Genomic DNA, 25255 nt, shown 5'->3' with positions numbered 1-25255 from the left:
AATCTCAATGGAACTTACGAAAAACCAAATGGAGATGCAATTAATTCATTTTGAAGAAATAAAGGAGGAATTACAAAAACTCAAGATATAAGTAGTACGAACTATGTTAAGCATCCACATCGGTGCAATCCAGATTATCATAAAAAACTATTTTTAAAGAAGAGATATATTCACCCATTGACATTGCTATATACGATAAACGAATGGGTAATCTTCAAGATTCAATACTCGAAACTCTATCAGTGAATCTCTTTGCAGAAAAGATTGTGGGAGTATTTTATCCAAGAATTACCTACAACATTGCAGATCAAGATTTCAGCCGAGTTTTTACGTTGCATTAAAATTTCAAAGAAAAAAAGATAATGAAAGAGGGAAATATATCATATTCTATTATCTATTAAATTTCATGCGCTACATAATTCAGAATTATTTATTAGAAATGAGTTTATATAAATTCCATAGATATTCAAAAAATTTACTCAAGCAATTTATCCAGAAAAAATTGAATTTCCCTTAATACAAGAAACAAATATGCAGATACAAGACAAAGCGATTCTGCTTAGAAATCAAACTCATAAACTGGAACCAAAGAGACTATCTTTTCTGAGAGATAAGATGACAAGTCACGGGTGGGAAAAAACACATGTATAAGAAACTCAACTAGTAACAAAAAACTTACAATAGGATAGTTTAGATGTCTAGAAGGATGGAGGGCAGTCGAAATAGTATTCGATATTACAACACAAAAAAACTCAATTTTCTTGTAGCATCATATACTATTTGAAACAACCTATGATATGCACTTACAAAGAAATGATAAATATCGGTGAATTGGAAGTTTTTAATAAAGTAATTTCATGAAAAGAACCATATCAATTGATTCTTGGACTAGAATTTCTCGAGGAACACACACCATAGAAACAAATAGAAAATGAAATATAATTTATGAGAGAGGATCAGATGCGGAAAATCCAATGACCAAAAGTTCATTATCAATATATATCCCAGCAGGATGTTTTACGAACAATATAAGACATGGTACTTTGCTGCCTATATTGATTCAAGAGCTGAAATCAGTACAACAAAACGAGAAATCTTTTCAAAAATTGGAGGAAAAATCACCTCAGATAGCTGGACGAGATTTCTCAAAGCGAATCTTAATTTTATGTAAAGGGATTAAGAAAGCAGAAATCCTAATCGAAGGTGCAGACAAACACCTTGGTATAAGGTAAAAATACCACAAATTTATTGTCATGATACAGAAGCTGACATATTGTTAGGAAACCATTTTCTACAAATTTTAAAACCCTATACACAAGAAAAAAGACTAGAAGATTAGTACTCAAATCACCATGTGATCACAAAGTCATAGTCCATAGACTAAGAAATGCATTTTTACATGAAATTGTCAATCCAGTTTCACAACAAAAGTGATGATGAAGGAAAACTTCTAAACTTAAAAATGAAATATTCTAGACGGTTTGGAGATAAGAGTGAGAGATCGGTCTTAAACCTCAAACAGAAAAGAGAAAATCTAATATTGATACTAACGAGCTTATAGCTTCGCCATTTCAGGTATATCGACAGAACTAAAAGAAATTAAAAACAAAAAATGGATATCGATTTAGCCACAATCCGAATTGATATGACAGGAAAGTATCATAGGATATGGATGAAACCAAATTCATATCTTAAGAAAGTCAAAACATGATATAAATTTGTGGCTCTTGCCTCAATTTATACTGTGTAACCCACTTACCAAATATTTCAGCACTACCTAAATAGATTCAGGAAGTTGTTCACAAAACATGGACAAACAATGATTATTTGTCAATGGAAGATATTCTGGAACAAAACTTTTTCATCAAGCTAGAGAGACCAGACATGAACATTTTGAAGTTCATAAAAGGATCCGTTAGAAAATGAAACAACTCTTGTTCATCACTTAATGAAGATGATAACTCAACTAGACAACGTGGGGATTATGTATATGTCTCACATAGATGGACAAAGTCAACTTTTCATTTAATTTTTATAAAAATTGTGTAAATAGATTTTTTTTGTTAAATATTATGACAAAAAAATTACAAGTTTTTTAAAAAAGACATATTTGAAAAAAAAAATCTTCTGTGGAATAACAAGCTTTCAGAAAGCAAAGAAACCCACCGAAAATTTTGTAACATGACTTATGTGGGAAGATGATAAAAAAAATCCGACTAGAAGTACATGAACCAAAAGGAGCGAAAATTCAGTGAAGTGATAGAACTGACCAAAAGTATTTTGGAGAGACGTCACCAAGTGTTGAGGGACCACACAAAAACAATTTTCTCGGAGACCTCAAAAGCGAAACTCACTGAAAGAATTAAAGAAAGTAGGTGCGATGTGAACCATCACAAAAAGACAGGTCCACTAATTAATAGAATACTTGACCATTAACTAGTGGAAGAACAAACCACTGAACCATCCATTACAAGACAATGTCAGCACCAACTGACAAAGAATAATTCAAAAGTTTTCTACAAGTTTTGGAGTCTGAGTTTCAGATTCAGAGAGACTTCTATAAATACAAGGCATAAAGAAGTTGAAGATATCGATCATTTATTCAATTTTCTTTCAAATAAATTTATAATATTTCTATTTCTAGTTGTTTATTGTATATTCAGCTACGATAAATAAATAAACAAGTTTCTCCTCTGTAAGAGGTTAATATGTAACAATATTATGTATATTTGAATAAAAGAATCAAGTGTTATGCCCTCTCTTGTATTATTTTTCAAAATTAAACTTATTTGTTGTGCACCGTGAGGTAGAAAATGATTTAGAATTGTACTAAATGCTGCTTGAAGATATTTATTTTAGGAGTCATCTGTTGCGACTGTGTGGTTAATCAGTCTGTAAAACCCGCTAGATATGATCCGACGACATTCCAGTCAAAAAGATAAAATATTTAATTTATTATAAAGAAGCATGATGAGCCATAAAAAGATCAATGATATATAAGCTAGAAATCTGACGTAGCATTAGGCTCGATAATTGTAACAATGTCATGTACTATGATATAAAAAAAGGTTAAAAGTAAATAAAAGTATAAAACATGGGTAAAATAGGAATAAAGACTGGATAGAAAAAAAAACTCTAAACAAAATGAACTAAATTAAGACATTAAAAAAATGACTAAATTGAGAATTGTCTAAACATCAAGGACCAAAAACAATAATTACCACTTATATATTATTAGATAAAAATTGAGTATTCTTAATTTAGGTTTCAATTGATAACAATGAGATAATAAATTTGTATTCTTCGTGATACTATCATGTCAATGTCTTATTTTTATTTTTAAAAATACACTATGGAATATCTACTCAAACATGGTCTTGGTAGATAATTGATTAATGAGAGCATTAATATTGGTGAACAAACTTTACATGAAAATCAATCAACCTAGAATATAAGAATTTGTGTTGGTGATCAAATAATAATGATGAACATCAATCAAAGTGACTAGATTCAGTAGCCAAAGTACACCTATTACTTAATTTGAGAATACTAATATATGTCTGATAACAAGATTAATCAAACTATGTAATTCTCTTATTGATCCAATGACAAAAACACATACAATGTGTATAAAGGGCAGGAAAGTCGTCAAAGCGAGCGGATGACTCGCGCTTATTAGAAATTCTTCGTTGAAATCACGATGAAATTTCAAAGATTACTAAACAGGTTTTGATCAAATCATTGTTGAATATCAGTAATGTTTTGGTTATTATTGTGGTAATAGCACAAATGAGTTATCTTGAACATAATTGAACATTAATAGACAATAATTAGTTAATATTAAATAATAATTGAGTTTTATAAGATAGTGATTGAGTACTCTAAATTACGAATAGAGATTACTAAGATATGATAATTGGATAATTTGAACAATATCTTAGCACTGTTATACAAAAAAATTGGATATTAATAGACAACATTAATACTTTTAAAAACATTTGAGCTTTATTAGACAGTAAATGGGTAGTCTGAATTATGAATTGCCATTGATTAATTATTGATAACATATTTTTACATGCATTAAAATTTTAATCTAGAAAACTTATAATCAAAAAAATTATTGTTCAAGTAACAAAAATTTGAACAAAAATTTGAAATACGAGATTTTAACTAGTTAATTTCTTGTTAAAGTTTTTAATTATAAATTTTAAAAAATTGCGAGAGCTCATTATTCTGAAATGAGTGGGTCTCTTGTGAGATGGTCTCACGAATCTTTATATGTGATACGGGTCAATCCTACTGATATTCACAATAAAAATTAATACTCTTAACATAAAAAGTAATAATTTTTCATGGTAATAAGATATCCGCCTCACAAAATACGACCCATGAGACCCTCACAAAATACGACCCATGAGACCGTCTCACACAAGCTTTTTTCTTCTGAAATTTATGTACAAGTTTCTTCTGAGATTGAGATTGATTATGATGGAGGAGATGTGAAGAATAAATAATGTAAAAAAAAAAAATTTTGGTCATTTTTGGATTTCTAAAAGTTTTCAAGGTTAATTTGTATTTTTGAATGAGTTGGAAGCTAAAACTAAATAGTTTGACAGTAGGAGCTAAACTAACTTTTGTCAAACAAAATATTGATGATTAATAAAAAACTCCATATTAATATGATTTGAAATCCATATTCGTTGATCGATTTGAAATTCATTATCAAATTGTTTTACACAAACAAATGAATGAAGTTGAAATCCATCGGTCTGATTTCTACATCGTCTTAGTTTGATTCGTTTAAAAGACGAAAGAGTCTTTCTTGCAACTCGTGGTTGATTTTTTTTTTTTAAATAAAACGGATGGATAATTATATTCGTTATAACAATTGAATCATCGTGGGTTTGATTGATTCATTTTGTCCCCCACGATCCTCTCAGTCGCAAGAACAAGAAATAGAGCAGTAATGAATGAATAGCTTTTCCTATTGTGGGCTGCCAAATGCCACCTCTGCCATTGCTTCTCTCAATCATCAATGTATATTAATTGCTAAAATGGCTAGAAAAGCCCATGAAAGATAAGGGCATATATGAGAATTGCATTAATTATTAATATTAACATTATAATTGATACAAATATTATGTATGACATGAAAGTAATATATTTATAATTTTAAAGTACTTCAATATAAATGATGTTTAATATGAGTAGTTTTCTTGTGAGACGGTCTCACGAATCTTTATCTGTGAGACGGATCAACCCTACCGATATTCATAATAAAAAGTAATACTCTTAACATAAAAAGTAATATTTTTCATGGATGACCCAAATAAGAGGTCTGTTTCACAAAATACGACCCGTGAGACCGTCTCACACAAGTTTTTGCCTAATATTAAATAGAAGATACCAAAATATTATACTTTTACCACAAATTGTGTGATATTACATAATCAAATTATTAATTTAATTAATGAAATTGCAGTATTAATTTAAAAAATTAACTGAATACATTGTACTAAAGGGTATTTTAACCAAATCCAAAATTATATCATGACCTCAAATGGTTATTATAAGTGCTAAGTTATTATAATATAATAAAATCATATAGTTAATTTGATAAGATGAATGACATTTTAATTTTAGACAGATTTAAAATTACACAATGACTCTACATAGCTAATATAAAGTGTTCTTGTACTATACATAATAAGAGATAATAACAATAACAAACAATATAGTATAAGATGTGTTAAGGCTGATTTCAAAAAAAAAAAAAAAAAGATGTGTTAAGGTAGAATAGCCATTTTACTTTTTCGGGAAATGAAAACTCATCGTTGTTATTTTTCGAAATACACTGAATATAATCTCAAGCTAACGCAATTATCTGTGAATCACGCTAATTTACATTCTTTTTAATTCCATATGTTAGAGAACTCTCAGATAAATTTCCTGATTTCAGTTTTATTAGAACATGTTGATTATCATTTTAATAAAATTGTGTTGCAATTAATACTAAACTTTCTCAAAAACGTGATAAACTGAGATGATTTTGTCCTTCACTACAATATTGTCAGTATGCTTGAAATGAAGAATTTATTGACAATGGTAGGATACAACATTCAGTGTTCTGCTTCATTTAGTCAAAATACCATCGAAGAAATTAAACTTGGTAGCAGACAGACAGAGACAGACAGGGATGGTTTAAGGAAGACACCCTTTTTTGATTTGTTGCAAATGAAAATCAGTTTCCGAAGTTGGAGAATAACAAGTAAATCAAAGTTCCTTGATTGCAATTGCAAGTAATTGCCCCCATCTTTATACTCACCACTTGACGAAAATATAGAGAAATCTACCCAGAGAAAAGGTAACTGGCGAATCGGCAGTGGGAGTGCTGTGGACAAAGGGCGAAGGAAGCACCACATTCCACATGGGAAATATAAGTGTAACAAATTCGAAGCTTCGTAGAATAAGGTTCACGTCAAAGAAATCAAAACCAGATGATGATCAGATAGAAACTACAGCTTTGAACATGGTACAAAATTGACATTAACAACACAAAAATGGTATCTTTTCACTAAATCACGCTAGAGAAAAGAATGAAAAAACTCAGTTTCTGTATGTAGTAGAAAATCTGATGCATAATGGGACAAAAAGGAAATCGCAGCATCAGTGCATGTAGTAGTTGAAGCAGTGTGGTGCGTACTAATACCGCACGATGTCCTGGAGGCAATCATAGAAATGTGAAATGTTGATTTTTTCTTTCCCAGAATAAATGCTTTCAGCACCTCCACCATGTTCACCCTGAGCAGCCATTTCGACGAGCATAAAGAGCTTCTTGAGAGGCATCTAGAACACGATGAAATAAAATTAATTATACATGTTATCAGTTTTTCTTCTTTGATCTGCAGTCTTTCTCGACACATACCATAAATTTAGACTGGCTAAGTGTGTTACAACTATCTCCTCGTGCGATGAAATTTGTGAGAGAATGGAGGCAGTTATTAACGTGAGTTCAAGATTATTCGACGAATTTACATTTATGGACTCTCAATCCGTTCAATTTATAGAGAATAAAATCTAGTTTACTAAAAAGAGAGATTTGGAATGATGAAATATTTATCCCAAGTGTTTCTTACAAAATATAGCAGTAAATACATGGGTAAATACTTACATCATTCAATGCTTCTGCAGCAGAATCAATATCATCACTTGAAAAAACGTTAAGTTGCTGTAACACCTGTAAGGAAGTAAAAGATTAATAAACAGTTCTCATGCTCGCTGTGATACCTGCAAGCTAATCTACAATCAATAAACCATTATTTCCAAGAAAAAAAAGTGTACATTAAGTCATCAACACAAAACTGAGTGTTGAAACAAAATTAAAAAATTAAATGTCGAGCATTTCCCAACTCTCCAAATAAAACTTTAGGAAAAATAACATAAAAACTGAGAGAGGCTCCTGCTGATAAATATACCTTTTTGGCATCTTCTGACTTGAGAGTTGGAACATTGAAGGTGACAGAGAATGCATCTCGAATACCAACCAATTCCAAGAAATTGACTTCACTTGTGGTCCCAATGACCAGGATTTTTTTACCCTAAGAAATTAAGCAGTAGGATAAAATCATGTCTGAAACAACAGCATAAGCAGAGTTCCAGAACACTACGTATTATAATAATAGAGAGAGAAGCACAAATTAACTAAAATTTCCAAGAGGAAGGACAAAAGGAATTTAATGCCAAAAAATACTCTAGAAGAACAGGTTGATTTGAAAAGTATTAATGGCTGTGATTTAGACCAAAATTTGAAACATAACGTTCTACATTTAAAGTGTTGTAGCTCTAGAAGTTGCTGAGATTTTTAAAAGTTTCTATAATTGTCACTTGTCCTAGGATGTCAAAAAATTTAGTCAAACCCAATACAACATTGTACAAGCTTCACTTTATTATCAAGAAAATATATGAGAATCTATATTCGAGGCCAGTGTTAACATCGGAATTAAACAATTTTGCACAGGTTTGAATTGGTATGGAAATGAGTTAAACCTCGAATGCCTTGACATTTCTCATATTGTTTTATCATATTGTTGCTTATAGTACGAAGCTTTAGCCAATGAACATAGATGACTTGTGAGCATGACCAGCTTGGCTCCAAGTAGAGCTATTTTAAGCTTGCTTGGATCTTCTAAACATAAACGATCTAAATGTTGCAAATACTAGTTTTTCACTAAACTTAACATTCTACATACATCAACAAATTACAGAATATATTTCTTGAAAAAAAATAGACAAAATATATAGATTAAATATTTTCAAAGATTAATCAAGTTGAGTTCTAGCCCGAAGAGACTCGATGTTTGAAGGGTCGAAGAACTTTATACGACGATTGATACCTCGATTAAAAACTCAACCGCGCCTAAATTAAAAAATTAACGAGATCCAGCCTTCAAAAGTTTTAACGATTAGATTTTCGCTCATCTGGTTTGCAGCAATCCCACTAAAGATGCATGACAACTATCACAACATTCTCACACATGTTAAATAACTAAGATCAAATTCGATGAACCTCATTCATTACTTTTGCAAACATCATGAGAATACCTTTGGTGGAAGCCGCTTCAGGAGTACCAACAACGTCTGAGATATTAGATTTGAAAAACGGGGCCCAATTGGAACATATTCCAAAAGCCTAGAAAAACAAATATATATTAGATGAATTCATGAATAATGCTAAATTAACCAACATCATTCATCTCCAAATCAGCAGAGCCACCTTTCAATATCATCAAGGATTACAATGCTTAATGGTGACTTATAAGCATCTTCAAAAACCTATAAAAAAAAGATAGACAAGATACTCCTTAAGCTTCTGCAGAGTAAAAGAGTAAAAAGTTCTCCCCGAAGATTAAGAAAGAGGAGCAGGTTTGAACTAAATGATGTCGTAGACTTCCAGTGCTTTCCAATGTACAACTACAAGTTGGAGATCAAAAGTGAGGTTATGGCATCGGACCTTAACAATCTGAGCACATTTTGTGGGTTCACTGAGTCCAATCATCGTTTCAGCAGATATCTAACAATTTATAGACATGGAGAAAAATTCTTCATGAGAGGATTAGATAATTAAATTGATTTCTCATACATACGGGGAAAAATAAATCACTTACAATTTTGACATAGGGGAAATCACTTTCAATGCCAATTGTTGATGCCATTGCAGTCTTACCACTGTCAAAGACAAGGGAGATTTAGTGGAGTGATAATTTAGAATAATTTTAATACGACACTTGATTACCTGCCACTGGGACCTTCAAGAAGGCAAGTAACAAGCGGGCTTCCTTGACTAACTTTAACTTGTTCTGCTAATAGCATAGTTCTTCGATAAATGTGATCGTGACGGTCGCCACATTCAATTATGCCATTGAGTCTGCAAGAAGCATAGGTTGAATATTGAATTTCAGAAAGAAACACTAGTGATCATCCATGGTTGACTAAAGATAAAAGGTACCTAATCAGTGTAGGTCAGAAACTGACAGTGTCAGTGTGTGTGCTTGCTTTATGTAGGAGTAACTATTAGAATGTTGTACATGGTATATTTTTGTTTCAATAATTATGGGAATAAATTAATATGTGCAATGTGATAAGAACGCACTTGGCAAAGTAGGAAACTGAGCAAATAAGTTATGGAAATTTTGTTTGACAGAGAAGGAAAAGGAAGAGTTCATCGATTTAAGGGGAGGAGAGCAAATGAACAAATCTTTACCTACATCAATAAAAAAACATATCCTACATCATATGCGACTCAAGCAGATTACGTGCAGAGAAGAGATTTTGATCCTCTGCCTTTTCTAAACCGTGTTTGTAAAAGATAATTACTTCTTTCCTTTTTCAGATTATCTATCCCCACTTCTGAGTAATATTTTTCGTTTGTACTGTACCAATTACCATTGGACATAAATTGATATCATAAAACTACAAATGACATGTCACTGGCACATAATAGAAAAGATGCACATATCTTTTAGCATGAAACTTTTGATCTATTTTAGGATAAACCAATTTGGGATAAATGATGGTTATAATTTGAAGTCCCAACACAAGTTCAGATCAGTGGAAAACTCCAACCAAAACTCAAAGTTCTCAAGAGCTCTAGCTTTTAGATAACAAATGCCAATACCCACTAAAACATTCATAGCATCCCACAGGCTAAAGCAGAGTCCATACTAAATAAGAGCAAATGCCGGACAAGTGAAAGTGCAAAGAAAACGACAGAAACACCAAGCCAGTCATCCCACCCAATTAAACGGGGTCATGCATGGCCCTTCCTTCCATAGCACAACCAAATTGTTGTATCATACTCTGCTTGGAAATGCCAACCGAAAGCTTTCATGAAGATTAAAACTCATAAACTTGATGAAAAAATTAATCGAAGTTCCACCAAACCCAAGACAAACTCATATTTGATCACATTAACACCCCATGTTTGAGATCCTAATCAGTTCGAAGTACAGCTTCTCATAAAAATCCTTCTGTAGGTGAATATTCATACCTGCAGCGTTCAAGATCATCAGTGGAAGCTCCAAATGCTGGAATGACTTCTCGAAGGGCATTCAAAAAATCATCCATGGTGACTCTTATACTTTCTTCGTCCACTGGTTTGGTAAGATCATCCATACTTAGTTGCCTATTCAGAGCATATGATACTGCACTTTTTACAACACCTTCAAGCTCTGCTCCACTATAATTTTTTGTCCTAGCGGCTGCATACAAGAGGAGAAAATGTAATGCTAAAATTCTATAAACCTGGGATGCTATCTATTCCTTTCAAACATTCAAGTAAGTGAAATTAAATCTTCACATATTCTTCCTTCTTTTGATGAAGCCACCCCCCCCCCCCCCCCCAACACACACCCACACACAAAAAAAAAACTGACCACCTTGCCAATTGATAATGTGCATTGAAATCTAAAACTTAGACAAAAAGGTGTGGTCAATATCAAAGAACAGGTCAATTAAATGCATGAATCAAACATAAAATTAGACATCCAAAAGTATGCCATATCTCACAGAAAGATTCTCTCCTTATAAATCATACACTTCAACTTATAGAACAAGACTCTTTTAAGTTCAACCGCGTAGGGTTCACAAGTACTGTGTGCTTTCTTATTTCAATAATAGCATACCATTTCCAAAGGAAAGAGTTCAGTAAGCAACTTGTCTCGCCCAGAAAACTCTAAAAAAATATCTCATGAGACAGAGATAGAGAGAGCAGCAATCTTAGCAAATAAATAGCCATCGGAGTATACAATTCTGAATCCAAGAGGGAGAAACAAACTTGCAAGAATGTAGAGCATAAACTTTTCAAATTTGAGTTGCTGGCTTCATAAAATGGAAACCAAAAGTAAGACAATGGACGCCGTAAAAGGGCAATGAACAAATGATATACCAAGTTCTTGCAAGTTCACATCTGAACTAAGAAATGAACTTTCTTTCATCTTGTTTGTGTGAATCTGAAGAATTTGTAGACGACCATTTTCATCAGGAAGGCTAATCTCCACTTGGACTTCCAAACGCCCTGGCCTGACACCCAGAAAATAAAAATCACCAAATAGAATAGGTATCATATTATAAAGCATGAAAATCTTGTCACAATCTGGCAAGACATAATCAAATAATAAAGTTACGCATGAAGAGGATTTTATATGGTTAAAACCTGCAGAAACAAAACAAAATAGACAACATAATTCACCTCAAAAGAGCTTCATCAAGTAAATCTTTCCTGTTTGTCATTCCAATGAGTAACACATTATTCAGGGATTCGACACCATCTATCTACACAATACGTAACCATGAATGAATCAATTCCGACTACTTTTAACTTTGTAAAAATTTCCAATTCACCATTAACCAAAACCACAAAATACCTTGGTCAAGAGTTGGTTAACAATACTATCATGAACTCCAGTACCATCTCTTGTTGAACCTCTAGACTGAAAATTCAAAACCAAGAGTCATAACTGAAACAAGATTAAGCTTGAACCAGTGTCCAGCGCAAGTATTCACAATCAGCTCCCACATGATTTGACATTACATAGAAACATGCACACACCACCAATATCTCTAATATGTCTGTTAATTATATCCAGCACTGAATGTCAATGGAACAATTAAGATTTTCAATAAACAATTCATATAAGAAAAGGAAGTAGCTATAGACTCTATCTCAGCTTGAAAAGTCTATTACCAAATCCCCTTCCCATCATTATATTATATTATATTATATTATATTATGATTGTAATGACCCGAATCCTTATTTTGAATGAAGTACAAATTAAGAGATAATTAAAGAGTTGTTAATTAAGTATCCGGTTTCCGCTGTTTAATTGTTGTTATTAAGTTTAATGTTGCATGTTTATTAGTCTGTTTAGTAGTGGCTTGGGTAAGGGCGCTACAATGATTAAAAAAATGTATGTAGTCGGACTTTTTTTTAATAGGTAGTCAGACCATTTTAGTGCTATTCACAACTCACCGACTCTTCCCCCGCATAGTCATGCAAACACACCTACAATGATGGCTACAGGGAGGAGAGATGCAGCTGATAGAAGAGTAAATAGGGAAAACATGAAAATTGAAGAAGAAAAGAAGTAAATAAATAAAAATTATCATATCTCAGTTTGGTACGTTGAATAAGGGTTCCGCTGAACAAACCTAATGCCAATAAAGAAATATCTCATTATGGTTGTCCTTAACTTTATTTCGGTTTCGTGGGGCCTGGATCTTGGTAGGGAAGACAAGTTGACTTGGTACCCACATAAAACACCTATCCAGTAACATGGCCAATCGAATGAAATACATATCGAACTTCCACAAAGCAATACAAGTGAATGATAATAACTGAAGTATATCATAAACTCTTGTCATTCTCCAAATGCCACAAAAATAAAAAAAAAATCAGAAATTTCAGACATGGGCAGCAGCAAAGAAAAGTTGTCTAAAACTTTTCAAGTCACTTACCTTACAAATAGCATCAATTTCATCAAAAATTATGACATGCAAATCGCTCTGATCACCTGAAAATATGAAAAGAATGCGACTGTGACCAGAGGAACAAGTGAGAATTACTGACTCTGGCCCTTAAAAGCACAATACCTTTGGTTCTTTGATCTTGTTCGGCATCAGCAAATAGATCTCTCACATTCTTCTCAGTTTCACCGACAAATTTACTCAACACTTCAGGTCCATTCACAATCTATGATTTCCAAATCATCAATTAAATTTAGAAATATCAGAACACTTGTTAGTGGCCAGCTAATAGATTATGCAGCAGCAGCACAGATCTAACATCCACCCGCACAGAGTAATTCGAGGATGTCTTATCAGTTCCTATAATGTGCTATAAATAGACAGCCACAAAATCATAATAATAACAAACCAGAGGTAGAAATGACTCTTCACATGGAATACAAAATTCTCAGCAAACTGAATACATCATGATAGAAAACCAGAAGAACCAAAGGGCTTGCTAGATCTTAAATCAATCTTCAAAAAAGAATGTAAGTAGATGATAGAAAGCAAGGAAGTAAAAGTTCTGTAATATATGATATATCTATGAAAGCTCAACGGGACAGAACGAGTAAATTTTGAGCATTATCACATAGACTCAAACAGAAGTCACGCATGGACACATGTTCAAATGTCAAGTTCATTCCATTATATCGTTTGAGCTAAAAAATCGCATGAGACGAAGATAACAAAAATTTGAGAGATGTGGAACCATGTTCCCATGTTTCCATTCAAGAAAGTAAAAACATTTTACTTTCTTCTTGTCCTTTGTATCTCTCACAAATAATTTAGAATTTGTTTGGTCAAAACAATATAGCAAAAACACCATTCATTTGCAAGTTTCTTTCCATCATAACATGTCTAGAAATACTTCATGTGTATACCTTTGGTTCTTTCCCATTCAAAACCTTTCCAATCTGTCGAGCCATTAAAGTCTTCCCAGTACCAGGAGGCCCATAGAGCAGCATTCCCTTGACGTGCTTGATACCCAGTCTAAAAGAAAGAGTATTATTAATGGTTATATCGACATAAACAGAATCTTCTAATGCCAGGTTATAAGTCAAAAAATAAAAACAATATAGAACACAAGCATACTTAGAAGTCACGTGCGAAGGGAAAACCCTTGAGGCAAAAGCTCTTCTGAAAATATCAGCAAACTCTGCACTCAAGCCACCGATACCTAATGATTGAAGATTGAACTCCTTATGCCTAAAGATGTTGCTGCTTGCAGCTTCACGCTGATTGACAATCTGCAATGCATAAGAAATATGTTAACTTATTGGCCATTCTACCTGGATGCCAACAATTCCATCATACATCATTTGAAATATATCACACACACACACATATAACCATATATTTCTCAAAAGCTAAAAATGAAACCTTTATCCCACTTGAATTTGGTGCTTCAAAGATAATGTATGTATCAGCTGATATAATTCCTCTTTCAATACTATTAGACTTCTCTAGCCCCTCCACAGCAGCTTGATTGACGGTGAAAATATATCCAATGCCATGGTATTCAAATGTTACTCTTTGCCCAGTTGTCATAATCTGCAAAAAAGGGGAATAGTTTTCTCTATTACTAACAAGTAAGAGCCATAACATAAACCTAATTTGATTTCTAGACCAATGGAGTAAGATCTATGCATATTTAAAGTATTTACATAAAATCAACAGTTCTCCCTTTCCTCTCAAAATAAAAAATATGCAAACCCTCCGTAATTATGTCATGAGATTGTCCACTCGGTGAAAGGAAAATATCCACGATCAATTTTGTAACAAATTTAATAGCTTCGATATTGTACATCCATTTTAGTTCATTGTTTTGGGCATTTTAAGAATCTTTCAACTCAACTGGATCGAAAAAAATACCTTGAAAAACATCAGGACTATCAAAAGTAGCATGACAACAAATAGAATCGAAGACAAGATATATAGATCTTACATGGTTGATAAATCTCTTACGAATCTGCTGTGACATAAGAACAGCATCCACCTGCAAGGTTATATAATTAGTTAATACGTTAATCAGAAGCATACTCGCTTACACACATAAAACTTCATAGGAAACAAATTCATGATAAGTGTACTTCATAATAGAAGGATGGAAATCGATAAACGAGATAAGAACGAGAAGACAAACTTGTTCATCTTTAGCCCCTTTCTTCACAAACTCCAGTTCCAGGGTAAGCAATGCAAGATTGAAATTTTCAGGAGGTATATATCTATACATTTTAAACCACATGGTCAGGAAAAACCTAAGGTTGAAAGAGAAACAGATGCAATGATTAAAGTGGCATCACAGAATCTAAAAACATTATACCTGCATATAGATATTGAATCCCCAGTGGAAACTTTTGCATGTCGCCGCTGAATGGCATTGAGAGCAATATGGCCGCTAGGTATGGAATCATGGCCAGTATATCGTAGTTAAGGTAACCCAAATGCGTGTTATTGAACCCCAAGTCCCTCAGATATAATAAAAGCAATAGCAGTAAAGATAGCAGTTCTAGCAAATTAACAGCATAGTAATTGTGGTGTTGGTGATAGAATTATTCTACAAGAAGGAATAGTAGCAGCAAACAGCAAAAGGAATGGTAATAATGGGATGAGTAGTAGAAATTTCCTACAAGAAGAAGGGACATCGCTAATAACCACCCACAGCTATTTAACAGCAATCCTCAATTTCACACACAGCCATACAGCAAATACAACCAAACTGCGGGACATTTTTAAAAACTGTTTCAACATTTAGGTTTAACGAGCACTTCTCTCACACATCAAATAAAAACAGCTAAATGACGAGGCTACTATCAAATCCAATACACTATTCACTAATTTGATAAATGCTCCTCACGAGTAACCGCAAATAAAAAAAATGTAAACTATTAGAATGATGAAAAAGTGAAGTAACAAACATCAGGGCCAAGTCATCCAACCTCATTGAATCCTCGTTAAAAATTGACATAAGGGATGCATACAGTGCTTACCGGAGACAGAGGAGGAGAGTGAAACTCACTTTTTAAGGATCCAAAAACTCGAGATTTTTTTTTAAAGACGGCCAATTGAAGAGAACATAAATTTTACTGGTCGTACTTGACAACCAGCGAACTTAAAAGATTAACTCGTTTAACAACGCACTCAGCGGTTATCTGTTTCATCAACATCACGTCGGATAAACCTGAAGCTTTGACACAAAAGCCAAACACAAATGGGCTAAAATTCCCATATCTGCATTTTTTCCTCATAGCCTCATCCCAAATTCCTAATCATTTCACACAAAATCCAATCGCAGCATTCTTACCCTAACATCACTACTCAATAAAATCATCAAAATAAAAAAAATCGTGAATCTTGAGATGAAGGTGATAGAAAGGATATGCTACAGTGAGGACGACAACATCGCCGATCAGAGCAAAGGCGAGCCTGGATCCAGGCACGACGAAATTGCGTAGATCGGAGGGAGAACAGTAGGCGAGATTATTATAGGCGAGATCTTTCCCCGGCGTGTTGGTCACGATCATCTTTCCTGACATAGCTTTGCTTCAGAAATCAATTTTTTTTTTCCCCAGAATGTTCTGTTGACGATGGGGAATGAAAACGTGTTCAGATGTGTGGGATTCTATTTTTGCCGGTTCTTATTAATAGGGTGCACCGAGTCGAGCTCGGTCGATTTAATTTTGCGAGCTTGAGCTCGATTCGAACTTTCCAATAATAAATTTAAATTTCAAGTTCGAGTTCGAGTTCGAGTTCATTTGAACTTGAAAATATTAGTAGCATAATTGTAGGTTGTATTTGGATATTTGAGTGAATTCACGCCCCAAATATATTGTATCAATTTGCTTCGAAATTAGAAAGATAGATATGTATATTTTTTTGGTTCAATTTCAAATTTATTTGTCAACTTATTCATTTCAAATCAATAATCATTTCAAATCAATGGATTTCAAATATCATGAATCCAAAATACATCAATCCAAAATCAAAATTAAAGTTTAAATTTTATATTTATATGGACAAAAATATCCTTAAATTATATATTTTTTTAACCAAAAATATAATAATATATAATCACTCGAGCATAGCGTGATCTATTCGATTGAAAACAATTAAAAATCAAACTCGACTTAAAGCTCAATCAAATCAAAATTGAGTCAAAGTTTTAATCAGTACACGTAAAATTCGTGCATTTATTTAATTGTTAAATTATTTAATTAAGTTTAAAATGATTTTAGAGATGCACGATTTATGAATTTGTATTATTTTTAAATTATTTATGTTTATGTGATGCACGTTAAAATAGTTTTCTTGAGTTTCATGTTTGAGATGATTATTCGATGCAGAATCGAGGAAAAGAGATCGGCGACGATTTTGACGATTTTAAAATGTGATATTTTATTTTAAGTTAGGATTTGGGCATTTTAAATGATTTATTTAATTTTTAACATTTTTAAAAGTCTAATTTAATTATTAGGTGATTTTAAGATTTTAAAACTTTTAAAGTTGATCAATTGTGTGATTTAAAATTTTAATATGATATTGTTAGTAAAGTTAAAGTGGGTTAGAAATTTTTAATTAGCATGTTAATTGTTTAATTAAACATATTTTTTTCCTAAATTTAATCTAAACACACGCACACACCTCCACACACGCACACACTCGTTAGACACACACACATTTCATTCTATCACATTTTCAGATTTTTTTTAGAGGAAAACTTAGGGTTCTGAGAACCTTCAGCAGCCGCCTCCTCCCTTCAAAAGTTTCGGTTAGAACTCTTTGATTTTATCAGCAGAAATCGTGCCACGTTCGTCCCGGATCAACCCTCGCACTCGTTCCGCTTCGGTATCGTCGTTTCAGAATTTTGAAAGATCAAAGGCATGTATAATCTATTGTTTCTGCATCGATCTTGTTATATTATGCGTTGTGATGTTTATTATGCGTAAAATCCATGTATGTTGTGAAAAGTTTGAGCAAAAACGTTTGAAATGATTTTTGGATCAAAATTTTTAGATCTGAAAACGTGTCTGATCTCATTTCGATTTCTGTGAAAAATCGGTTGATTTTTTGGAAAGGTTTTCAACATATAAAATATAGTACTTTTTGATACTTTCAATTTGACAGTAAATTCGTAATTCTTGGATAAGAAACGAGTGAGTTATAATCGTTTTCGTGGCACTGCTCAAACTGCGATTTTATTAAAAAAAAATGCGTTTTTGACGTGTTCGTGAAGTTTACTGTTGCAGGCTTCGTTGGAGACCATTGGATGATCGTTGCTGCGTCTAGGTATATTAAGTATGATGTGAGTTTGATTTTTGGTGCTTCGTTTGGTGTCGATAGGCACTTGGTTGCATTAGAAGTCGTAGGAAAAACTTTGGCGTCAAAAGGTCGTGTTCACGGATTGTGTTGCGTTGTTTGTAGTGCGTCGTTGTTTTGGGGCATTGTGTGAGTTTGGAACATTTCCATAGCTTCCTAGGTTGAGTCTTGTTGCATCGGTTCGAGTCGTTTGAGCGTGAATTTTAAAATTGCATCAAAAATGTGTTATTTCGGTTGGTTGTGCGCAGGATTAGCGTCGCAGCGCTCACCAGGGAGCGCCACAGCGCCCGTTCTGCGCAAGTCTAGCGCCGCGACACTGCCCTTGTGGCGCCGTGGCTCTAGGCAATGCCGCAACGCAGCGCTCGTCCATGACTTCTTAAACCACTATTTTTAAGTTCATTTATTCCATGTTTGGGAAATGTTCATACTTCATATAGAGATTGTTTTGGGGTTCGATGTCATGATTTAGTACGATGAATAAGCGAGGTCAAGTCCCGAGTGATTTATAACGTCATAAAGAAATTGTCATTTCGGGTGGTAAGCATGACTAATACGTCTAAGTTATGGAACTTAAATGCTTGAAAATTGTGTTAGTATATACAACAGTGGCCCCAAGCGAGATCCAATGAATCCCTCAACACCATGTAAGTATGTTCGACGTGCAAAGAAAAATGTTTTATTTTTTTGAGGTATGCTAAATATCTTGTGACTAATTGAACAAGGTTGGAAGTCGGTGAATGTGGCCGAGGACCTCTCCACCCCGGTAAAGCATGACCGGGTTTAGATCAGGATTGGAAAGCGGTAAAACATGACCAAGGATCAATCCACCCGGTAAAGCATGACCTAGGGATCTCATGTATGTGGTAATGGATTTTCCTCACCAACCCAGTACTGTGGTTTAGTCTGATCAGACAAATTTATGTATGAGTCATTTGCTTTGAAACATATCTCTACGCAAAATGATGAAGTTTATGCATGTTCAAGTATGTATGATGCAAACATGTTTATGAAATTTTTTATGATGATGGCACATCTGAGTTTATGTTATTACGTTCAAGTTTAAGTATGTATGTTCTACTTTAAAGATGCATGTGGTTTTTATTACGTATTGCTTGTTATTCTCAGTTTATACGTGTTGAGTTTTTAGACTCGTTAGACTTGATCGATGCAGGTGAGGACGAGTTTGAGAAGACGAGGGGTGGGGACCAATGAGCCGGCTCGGACTGCGCAGGAGGCAAAACCCGAGGACCGCCAATGTTTTAAGATTTTATGCATGACGATTTTAATACTCTGATTTTCACGAGATTGCTTCACATTGTTTGAACAATTTATTTTTAGCAAACTCTATTTGTAACCTTTTTTTTGCAAATATTTTGGTTGAATAGTCTATCCTTATTGCATTTTGAATTATAACTATCTATTTAATAAAATTTTATTTTTCCGTAAATTTTAAGTAGTACAAAATTACAGTATGTTATAGTTGGTATCAGAGCCGACCTCTTCCGAGTACGGTATGGTTCGGGGACGAACCAAAGCGGAAGCTGGTGGGCATGTGAGGCCCGGGCTCTTGACAGACTTATAGGACGGAGGGAACATGGATGAACCGATCTTACACCGGAAGGAGAGGGATTCCGAAACTGTTCAGGTATGAGAATGTCTAGTTGAAGATGACTTAAAAGATTTGATATGTACTACTCATATCAAGATGGTGGATCTTCTTTTCAGTAGCTCATCACTTAAGAACTCCAAAGTTAAGTATGCTTGACTTGGGGTAATTTTGGGATGGGTGTGAGTGAGGACATAAGCACGCTGGAAAGACTTGTCTTGATACAGTGAGGAAAGTTGTCGAATATAGGGTGTTACAGTAGTCCTCACCTTATATTTTTCTCTAAAGTTGATGAAATGTTAGTTTTCTCATTTCTGCAACTATATATTTTTAAAATTTAGTTTCAGAGGGTGTTTGGTTAAATTTATTAAAAACAGCTTATACTTATACGATTTTATATTGAGTAGGTCTTTTGTGACACGGTCTCACGAATCTTTATCTGTAAGACGGGTCAACCCTACCGATATTCACAATAAAAAGTAATACTCTTAGCATAAAAAGTAATACTTTTTCATTGATGACTCAAATTAGAGATCATCCCTCTCACAAAAAACGACCCGTCAGATCATCTCACACAAGTTTTTGTCTTCTATAGTTTTATAAGTTGTTTTATGAATTTATAAGTTGTATAATCTTATCTAAAAATAAATCTTTAATGTGCTTGAATAAACTTATTTTAAATAACTTGAAGTTATTGATATGTTTGATATTGTAAGATATTTTTATTATCAAAATTATTAAAATAGTATAATATTATTTTATTTTTATAATTTAGAAAAAAAACTGATGTTCTTTAGATCAATTTTAAATAATAAATGTTTGATATTATATTTGTTCAAGTAAATTTAATAAAAAAGAGTTTGTTAAAGTTAAGAATTTATCAAATTTTGTGGATAATATAGTGACAATTTAGGAAAATATGCAAAAATATCTTGGATAAGTAAAATTTAAAATAAGATATTGTCAAAAAAAGATGAGGCGACAATTTTTTAAAAAAAAACAACTTATAAACTCTCAAACGACTTATTTTGCCTGCTTGTAAATTGTTTACAAAATGAATTATCGAACAAAATTTAATAGTTTATCAGTTGTATTTACGGAGGTTTTATGTTTCTATTAAATGTTTTCACTGCCACTGAACATTTTTATGAATGCACAAAAATCAGTGTTTAAAAATAATCTGTTCTCTCTGCAAAACTTCATGTACACCCATTTTTTAAAAAAAACTGAAGGAAAAAAGTTACAGCAAAAATGCCTTTAAATAAAATCCTAAAAAAAAGACCGGCGTCGGTTAAAACCGTCCGAACTATACCAAAAACCGGAACTAATTACACGGTTCAGTTAAAACCAAAATTACTTCGATTTAACTAACTTTTTCCTAATTTCTATTTTTCGATTTTTATTTATTTATTTATTATTATTAAAAAATAAAAAAGATTATTTAAAGATAAAAAAATTATAAATTTGTTTTCGGCCCGGTTAACCGATCTAAAAAACTGAACCGATCGGAAATGGAAAAATCCAAAAAACTAAAAATCGAACCAAATTAATAGTTCGATTATCAATTCAAATTGAATTTTCAGTTTCGGTTCGAGCGTCAACTGAACCATATGAACACCCCTAATTAAGAACGTTAATCATGGATAATAAATAAAACCAAAAATAAATGGAAATGGATCATCTACTGGGATATCCCCACAGTAGAAGATGCTGTAGATTTATTTTAATTCTTTTTAGTTTTATTTTTTTTTTGAACTTTTTGTTTTAATCTTTCTTTTACTCATTCTTAAATTTTCATTTTTAATCTTGTTTAAAATATATTATAATTTTTTCTTTTGCCATTTTTAGACTTTTTGTTTCCCTTTTTTTTTGTTCACCTTTTGTTTGTCTCGTTTGATTAGAAAGTAAAACATATTTATGTTTCAATTTTAGTTCTTTTCACACGTTTGATTCGTCTATTTTCTTTTTTTTCTCATTAATTTTTTTTTAAAAATTACAATAAAGGAGGGAGAGGACTTCAATATAAAAATTTCTATTTTCTTCCATTTACATGTCCAATTCTTTTCTAATTTTTTGACTATCGAATTTATTTATTTTGAGAATAAAATATATAATTATTTTTTTCCCATATTGACATATTTAATCAGTAATTGGTACATTAGTATATAGTATATAAGCTAAGTATAAATTATAACAAGAAAAAACGATACAATAAAAATTGACAAGATAAAAAGAGAATAGAAAATATATTTTAAAAAATTAGAATGTATTCACAAAAAGGTCAAAAAAGAAAAAAAAAATTTAAAAAGAAAGTATTAATTAAAATATATAAAAGACAAAAAAAGAAAAGAATAGAAAATTGTGATTGTGGCTGTAAAACGACGTCACAGTTTCTTGTGAAGATGCCCCCCACAATAAAGGCAATTTTGAAATTAAAATTATTTTCCACGGTAAAGGATCCATTCCCAGAATAATAACTCCAATCTTTGAGAATTAGACTGAGACAAGAAAATTCGATAATTACACATGATGAAAGAAATAAATCAAAGAGACACGTTGGGCATAACACTCCCATTAGATACAGATTTCCCATACAAAATTCGATACTTCGTGCATTCCTTCAAACTCAACGTACTCTAATACATCTCAGATAAGACATTAAAAAAAAAACTATTATGAATTCGTCTAACGTGTGATACAAATTTCTTATCCAACCCTATTTATGAAAAAAAAATTATTTTTTGTTTCAAAAATATCATTTTTTAACTCTAAACGTGGATCAGGTCGACTCGTGTTAAGATCCAAAAAATGAACACTTTACTTTCGTCGTCTTTCTCATCTTCCACGAAACTGAAATCAAGCCATTTTTAGTTTTTTACCCACGTTTTTCCACCCACAATCCACATACTCTTGGCATGCGTTTGCTAACTTTATAATCTAAAAACAAACCAAGCTTCACCAACAAATCAAGAAACCCACATGGATTTGGGCATTCTTGAATTCATCAACTTTCTACCAACTAATTAAATATGGCATTTTTTTCATGTCAAATACCACAATTTTTTGCTGCATCATCTTCTACATATCTAATGATTATTTCTTCTTTGTAAAGGTTGCTATTTATTTTCTAATGGATTCTTGGATTCAAGAACTTCGTTTTCCTCATCTAAGTATCCCTATAACCATAGACAGTATAGATTCGGTCTCGCCTACGTGCCCTATCACAGAATCTAACCCAAACACCACCCTTTACCTCTCAAATCTTGATGACATGATTGGAGTCCGAGTTTTCACTCCAACAGTGTACTTTTATCGAGCGACCGGATCGAAACATCATCAGGAGTCTGTCGTGCAGGTGCTCAAAGATTCTCTTAGTCGCGTGCTGGTGCCTTATTACCCTTTCTCGGGTAGATTAAGAGAGACAGAGAATGGGAAGCTCGAGGTGTTTTTTGGACCCGATCAGGGTGCGCTTATGGTCGAGGCGCATTCTGATGTGGCTTTAGAAGATCTTGGAGATTTGACAGTGCCAAATCCAGCTTGGATAAATTTGATTTACAAGTTCCCAAATGAAGAACAATACAAAGTTATCGACATGCCGTTGCTAATTGCTCAAGTCACTAAATTTACTTGTGGTGGCTTCAGTCTCGGTCTGAGAATCTGCCATTGCCTCTGTGATGGCCTCGGAGCAATGCAGTTTATGAAAGCATGGGCTGAAACCGTAAAAGCCGGCTGTTTGGTTGTTAATCCGAAGCCAACTTGGGGCCGAGAAACCTTCCATCCTCGCGATCCACCAGCCATCGAATTCCCGCATGCAGAATTCAAGAAACTAGAAGATGGATCAAGCTTAACGAGAAGTCTCTGGGAAGTGAAGCCTGTTCAAAAATGCTACCGAATAACCCACGATTACCAGGCCCGTTTAAAGAGATCAGCGCAACTATATGGAGCAGATTTCTCATGTTCCACCTTTGATGCAATGGCAGCTCATGTATGGAAATCTTGGGTAAAAGCTCTGGACGTCACGCCCCTAGACTACGAGCTCCGCCTCACGTTTTCCGTCAACACACGCCACAAGATCAAGAACCCACCTTTGAAAGATGGGTTTTACGGCAATGCACTATGCGTGGCGTGTGCAACGAGCACGGTGGAGAGACTGATCAACGGGAGCCTAAACGAGACAGCCCGGTTGGTTAACTCAGTGAGACTAGGCATCTCTGAGAGATATGTGAGATCAACTATTGATTATGTGGAACTGAACAGGCCGAAGAGGCTGGAATTTGGTGGGAAATTGACTATAACTCAGTGGACTAGATTTTGTATATATGAATCTGGTGATTTCGGATGGGGGAGACCGGTTTACGCCGGCCCGATAGACCTTACTCCGACGCCACAGGTTTGTTTATTTCTGCCGGAAGGAGGAGGATCTGAAGCTGATGGAGCTATGGTGCTTTGCATTTGCTTGCCTGAATATGCTTGTTGCAGATTTAAAGAGTTGTTGAGTCTCAAACCAGGAACCGGACTACAAACCTAACGGACCATATATTAATACAAGGATAATAAATTAATAAATATCAACATCATAATAATTTTCAACCCTACCCGCTATCTTTGTTTTTTTTTTTTTTTTTTTTTGAGAAAGTTTAATCATGTTTTTCCAACGTGAGGTTGATATGACACTAACACAATGTTAATGTGATACTAACTTGATAGTATCACATCAACACTATCAACGAAAAAACATTAAAATTATCAAAAATCAAAAGATACACGGTTAAAACTGAAATATGATAATATATATTACAAAGACACAAATAAACAAATTTAAACCTAAATACAATTTTTCTTGGCAAAAATTTGTGTGAGACGGTCTCACGGGTCGTATTTTGTGATACGGATATCTTATTTGGGTCATTCATGAAAAAGTATTACTTTTTATGCTAAGAGTATTACTTTTTATTGTGAATATTGGTAGGGTTGACCCGTCTCACAGATAAAGATTCGCTGAGACCGTCTCACGAGAAACCTACTGATTTTCCTTTATCTTTCTTATTATGAATTTGTCAAACCCTCGTATCATTTCTTTATTTGTAATTATATTATTCATAACTTAAAAATTGTTTAATTTGAAGCTGTGTTTCATATCTATTATAAGATTCGAATTTCAAGACTTTAGACTTGGGAATATGGGAAGTCAGAAGTGACATACTAAAGTGTTAGTCGCCTCGCATCAATTTGTTTTTACTTTATTGAGACTTTGATATCAATGTTTTCAC

The 25255-nt window shown here is 33.3% G+C and overlaps 2 protein-coding genes across 2 annotated transcripts; one reads left to right on the top strand and one right to left on the bottom strand.

Moving 5' to 3' along the window:
- Positions 1-6443: 6443 nt before the first annotated feature.
- On the bottom strand, positions 6444-16687 carry LOC142539251 (vesicle-fusing ATPase). Its single transcript, XM_075644559.1, has 21 exons — positions 16446-16687; positions 15387-15483; positions 15207-15288; positions 15009-15059; positions 14444-14614; positions 14156-14310; positions 13945-14053; positions 13148-13247; positions 13013-13068; positions 11922-11987; positions 11747-11829; positions 11444-11577; positions 10547-10757; positions 9293-9424; positions 9165-9225; positions 9011-9070; positions 8774-8832; positions 8602-8689; positions 7476-7598; positions 7172-7237; positions 6444-6846 (listed from the first exon to the last, which is right to left on the bottom strand). Exons 1-21 carry the CDS (start codon positions 16597-16599, stop codon positions 6703-6705), a joined length of 2202 nt encoding a protein of 733 aa, XP_075500674.1. The 5' UTR covers positions 16600-16687; the 3' UTR covers positions 6444-6702.
- Positions 16688-22872: 6185 nt separating this feature from the next.
- LOC142539250 (alcohol acyl transferase 1 allele RGa) lies at positions 22873-24553 on the top strand. Its single transcript, XM_075644558.1, has one exon. The coding sequence runs from the start codon at positions 23029-23031 to the stop codon at positions 24511-24513; it is 1485 nt and encodes a 494-aa protein (XP_075500673.1). The 5' UTR covers positions 22873-23028; the 3' UTR covers positions 24514-24553.
- Positions 24554-25255: the final 702 nt, after the last annotated feature.

The sequence above is a fragment of the Primulina tabacum genome, chromosome 3 (genome assembly GCF_025594145.1).
Source record: "Primulina tabacum isolate GXHZ01 chromosome 3, ASM2559414v2, whole genome shotgun sequence".
Classification (NCBI taxonomy): domain Eukaryota; kingdom Viridiplantae; phylum Streptophyta; class Magnoliopsida; order Lamiales; family Gesneriaceae; genus Primulina; species Primulina tabacum.
This window is presented reverse-complemented; position numbering and strand designations above follow the sequence as displayed.

Coding starts and splice junctions, on each gene's coding strand:
- LOC142539250 (XM_075644558.1), top strand. CDS start 23,029: ATGTCAAATACCACAATTTTTTGCTGCATCATCTTCTACATATCTAAT.
- LOC142539251 (XM_075644559.1), bottom strand. CDS start 16,599: ATGTCAGGAAAGATGATCGTGACCAACACGCCGGGGAAAGATCTCGCC. Junction 11,830..11,921: donor TTAACCAACTCTTGACCAAG/GTATTTTGTGGT, acceptor CGTATTGTGTAG/ATAGATGGTGTCGAATCCCT. Junction 7,599..8,601: donor TGAAGCGGCTTCCACCAAAG/GTATTCTCATGA, acceptor TTAATTTCTTAG/GGTAAAAAAATCCTGGTCAT.